Below are 4,758 nucleotides of genomic sequence, written 5' to 3' on the forward strand. Positions count from 1 at the left end.
GGATACTAAGGAAAATCTGCAAATTGAAGATCTTGCCCAGAATCGATTGCATACTATGGATTCTGGTACACTTCCGTAATTTTGTCTATCCAATTTATAATTTCTTAAGAATTGAGTAGAATGCATAAGATTTACGTTGAGATTCTCAATTTATTTTTCTATCAATTGGAATTAGAACCAGGTTCTATTCTAATTCTTAGGTAATTATTCTGTTTTGATTAACGCACGCAACAATTCTGGTTTTCTCTCGTTCATCGTTGCATCAATGAAATTCAATTTTTTTTTTTGATTTTTTGGCTACCTGAATGATCAACTCGGGCATGTCGATGGTCGATTTCTAGTGGCATACTGTGACCCTTACAGTAGCGACCATGAGAGGACGAGTGGTTGTCGAAGACCGCCGCAAAAGGGTCGAAACGAGTAATTGTCGGAAACTATCACAAAAATGGCTTTTGTGATTTTCCAGCAGATTAGGTGATGGCGACGACGCGGCGGTGATCGTTCCTACCGTCGTTTGATGGTGGTTTTGCGGAAGGGATGGCGGCGAATTGAGGTTCCAAAAACGTGCGTCGATTTTGGGAGCGATGAACAATTGCATCGGTTCAGAAAGTAACGTGGTTCAGTTTTATAAAGTTGCGTGGTAGTTTCAGATAAGAGCAACTGCAACGCGGCGTTAATGTCGCGTTATAACGTGACTGTTCATTTAACGCCGCGTTGCAGTTGCCAACGCGGCGTTAAAGCGCTTGAACGCGTTCAAGCTTTTGAACGTGTTCAAGCGTTCATGGGGTAGGCCAGGGCGGGCCCACCCCATGTGTAAACTTTTTTTTTTAATAACGACTTATTTTTATTTTTATTTTAAATAACGGCTAGCTATTTTTAAATGTAAATTTTTAAATTAAAAATTAAATAATGGCTAGTTATTTAACAGTTATTTTTTAATGGCTAGTTAACGGCTAGTTCGAAATTTCATCTATAAATAACCATCAATATGCACACATATTTTCATTCCAACTCACTACTATCTCTATTTTACTCTCTAAATTCTCTCCTCATCTATTTTTTTCAATTTTCTACCATCTTATTTTCTATTCGAAATGGATGAAAATAATAGGACATTTTTTATAAATTTCTTGAATTCTACAAACAACTCGCAAGAATATTCATCTTCCCAAAATCCACAAATTCCACCAAATTATCAATACCCACATCCATTTCCCAATATGTCGTTTTCTCCATAAAATCTTCAAAATTTCCAAGGTTTTGGAAATTCTATGAATAATCTGAATTATGCCCCTCGAGGTCCATATCAACCGCTTCCAGCCGAATATTGGCAAAACATGAGCCATCCGTATTTCACGCCGTCGGTTGTTCATGGATATGGTACCCCGCACACAACTGGTATGTCTTTCACTCCTTCGTTGTCGAATGAACCTGCAACTCCGACTTTTGTCCCGGAGACTCAACTTTTCGACCGTGAATCTCCAATTGAGGTGGTCAATTTAGAAAAGGCGGTTTCAAATGCTGAGGGTACAAGAAAGCGTTCAAGTTGGACAAAGGTTGAAGACGAGGTCTTAGCGAGAAGTTTTGTCACTATCAGTGATGATCCAATAATCAATAATGATCAAAAGGCGGATGCTTTTTGGGGACGGGTTGCAAGCTACTACAATGAGAATCTTCCCCTAGGTTCAAACACTAGAAGTGCAAATGTTATACGGCCACATTGGCACAATACAATCCAAAAGAAGGTATATCGATTCAACGCAAATTACAATAGTATTTATAGTTCATATCGAAGTGGTCACAATGATGAAGATATATTGAGGTTTGCGTACGAAAAATATCTATCCGAAAATAATGGTGTTGCATTCAATCTCGAACATGTGTGGAGAATTGTCAATGACCGTCCAATGTTTACTCCACAGTCCGCTGATCACTTTGTGGCCACAAAGAAGACGAGAACCTCAGAGTCAGGAGCAAGCAACACCTCCTCCAACCAAGATGTTAGTATAGACCTGGATTATGAAGATACTCATCCAATGGGGCAAAAGGCAGCAAAAAGAAAGGGAAAAGACAAAGTAAAATCGACCATAGAGGATCTGACAATAAACTACAACAATATTATCACAAAGTTCACTGAGTACACAAGCGTGAAGAAGTCCAAAGTCGATTTGAAACAAAAACAACTCGAAGTAGAGGAGATTAAGGCAAAAGCTGCATTGTCCAAATTTGAAGCTAAGAATAGTCGCTTGAAGTTGAAGGAGTACGAAATATTGAACAAAGACACCTCGCAGATGACAAAGGAGCAGCTTATCATACATGAATGCCTATGCAAGGATATTAGGTCGAGATGGAATATCTAATTTGTTTACTTAACGTTCATTTTCTAGTATTATTATATTTTCGAGTGATTGTAATTTTTAATTATTGTATTTCTCATTTCGATTAATGTGATTTTTAATTATTATAATTTTGTAAAATAGTCGTTATAAACAAATCGTTGGAAACTAGCTATTACAATTAACCGTTGAAAACTAGCTGTTACATCTAGCCGTTGGAAACTAGCCGTTGCAAACTAGGCGTTACAAACTTACCGTTGCAAATTAGCCGTTGCAACGTGACGTTGCATACTAGTCATTGCAAACTAGCCGTTGCATGAGAAAAACAATATATATAGACCATCATACCATTTCTCAAACACATATACTAAAACGTGTTTCCTCCAAAAATGTCTCATTCTACAAGTAGCTCTAGCTCAAGTTCCAGCTCGACAAGCGAAGGCGAAGTCCATGTTGAAATCGATGAGCAAGCTTATGATCCGGGTGAAGAACTGATGTTATTGGTTCTTCAACAACACCAACAACTTATGGAAGCATATCAGAGGAGGGACACGCGTAGAAGAAGGTTTGTTCAAAGAAATCGTGAAGCCGGACATGAGAGACTCGTCAATGATTATTTCTCTATAACCCTAGTGTGTCACGATGAAATATTTTGAAGACGATTTCGAATGCAAAGAGAGTTATTCCTCTGCATAGTGAATGCATTAGAGAATCATTCAGCATTTTTTCAACAAAGGGACGATGCTGTACGAAGAAAAGAGTTGTCACCACTACAAAAATGCACCGCTGCGATTCGTCAACTGGCTTACGGAGTCCCCGCCGATCATCTTGACGAGTACCTACGTATGGGTGAATCAACTGCCATTAGGTGCCTTTTCAAGTTCTGCGAATACGTTGTTGAAATATTTGGTGATAGGTACTTGAGAAGGCCAAATGCTGATGATGTTCAACGTCTTCTTCAAATGCATGATGAGAGACATGACTTTCCTGGCATGTTAGGTAGCCTTGATTGTATGCACTGGAAATGGAAAAATTGTCCAGTTGCTTGGAAAAGTCAATTTACAAGGGGACATGGGTCACCAACAATCGTACTTGAAGCGGTCGCGCCTCATGACTTGTGGATATGACATGCATTTTTTGGAGTTGCCGGTTCACGTAACGATATTAACGTGTTATATGAATCTCCCATATTCAACAATGTCTTGCAAGGAAATATGCCAGAGATTAATTTCACGGTGAACGACACTGCATATACGAAGGGTTATTATCTAACAGATGGAATATATCCCGAGTGGGCTACTTTTGTTAAGACTTTTCCTTGCCCGGAGGATCCCAAGAGGAAGTTGTTTAAGGAAAGATAGGAGTATGCAAGAAAAGATGTTGAACGGGCATTTGGGGTGCTCCAATCTCGATGGGCGATTGTCAGAGGTCCAGCTCAGTATTGGTATATGAAAAAGTTAAAACAAATCATGTTAGCATGCATTATTTTGTATAATATGATTGTTGAGGATGAGGGAGGGCACGTGACAAATTGGTACAATGAAGAAGGTGACAAACCCGCACAACCTATCCATGGCTCAAACCGAGGATTTCAGGATTATCTTCGAACAAATTCTGAGCTACGTGACACTCAAGTTCATCACCAATTTCGCGCCGACTTAGTTGAGCATATTTAGGGGCAATACAATAACAATCCGTGAATTAATATTTCATATATTATTTTTAATGACATAATAGTATGATTTATTTAAGTTATTGTTGCATTTCAATTTCATAATTACATGGTAATTTAAAATAAATTTTATTTTCCCAACTTTGTAATTTTAGCCACTCAGTTGTAATTTTGTTTTCCCAACTTTATAATTTTGTTTTCCTAACATTGTAATTTCGTTTTCTCACAAACATCTATTTTATTTAATAAATATATTTAAAAAATTAATATTATTTTTGAAAAATAATAAAATTATATTTTTAAACGTAAGATTATTATTAAAAATAATAACAATAATTTAAATATTTTAAAACATATTTAAAATATATTTATTTAATATGATATAATTTTAAGATGAGTGAGTGGATGGTGGAGCCCATGAATAATGAGTATTAACGTTAAAAGGGATGTGGGTGAAAGAAGGATGTTGTTATAACGAGTATGTGGCAGTGAGCCCCATGCTTTTTGATGAGATGGTGGGTGTTATAACATTAGAACATTATGGATACTCTAAGGGATTTTTTTATTAAAAAAAATGCCACGTACATGGCGTGATGGCCACGTACGTGGAGTGAGGTCACGTTTAGAAAGAACAAGTTTTATCAAATTTCATATTTTTAAATTTTCATAAAAGGATTTTGGTGCATATTTTATTGGTGGAATCAAAATATTATATGTAATTAAAATATTTTATCTCTTAAATGATAATCC

At 36.8% G+C, this 4,758-nt stretch overlaps 1 protein-coding gene across 1 annotated transcript; it reads left to right on the forward strand.

Moving 5' to 3' along the window:
- The first annotated feature begins 1,337 nt into the window (after positions 1-1,337).
- On the forward strand, positions 1,338-2,360 carry LOC121996662 (glutathione S-transferase T3-like). Its single transcript, XM_042550705.1, has one exon. It carries the CDS (start codon positions 1,338-1,340, stop codon positions 2,358-2,360), a length of 1,023 nt encoding a protein of 340 aa, XP_042406639.1.
- Positions 2,361-4,758: the final 2,398 nt, after the last annotated feature.

The sequence above is a fragment of the Zingiber officinale genome, chromosome 1A, assembly GCF_018446385.1.
Source record: "Zingiber officinale cultivar Zhangliang chromosome 1A, Zo_v1.1, whole genome shotgun sequence".
In the NCBI taxonomy this organism is placed as follows: Eukaryota; Viridiplantae; Streptophyta; class Magnoliopsida; order Zingiberales; family Zingiberaceae; genus Zingiber; species Zingiber officinale.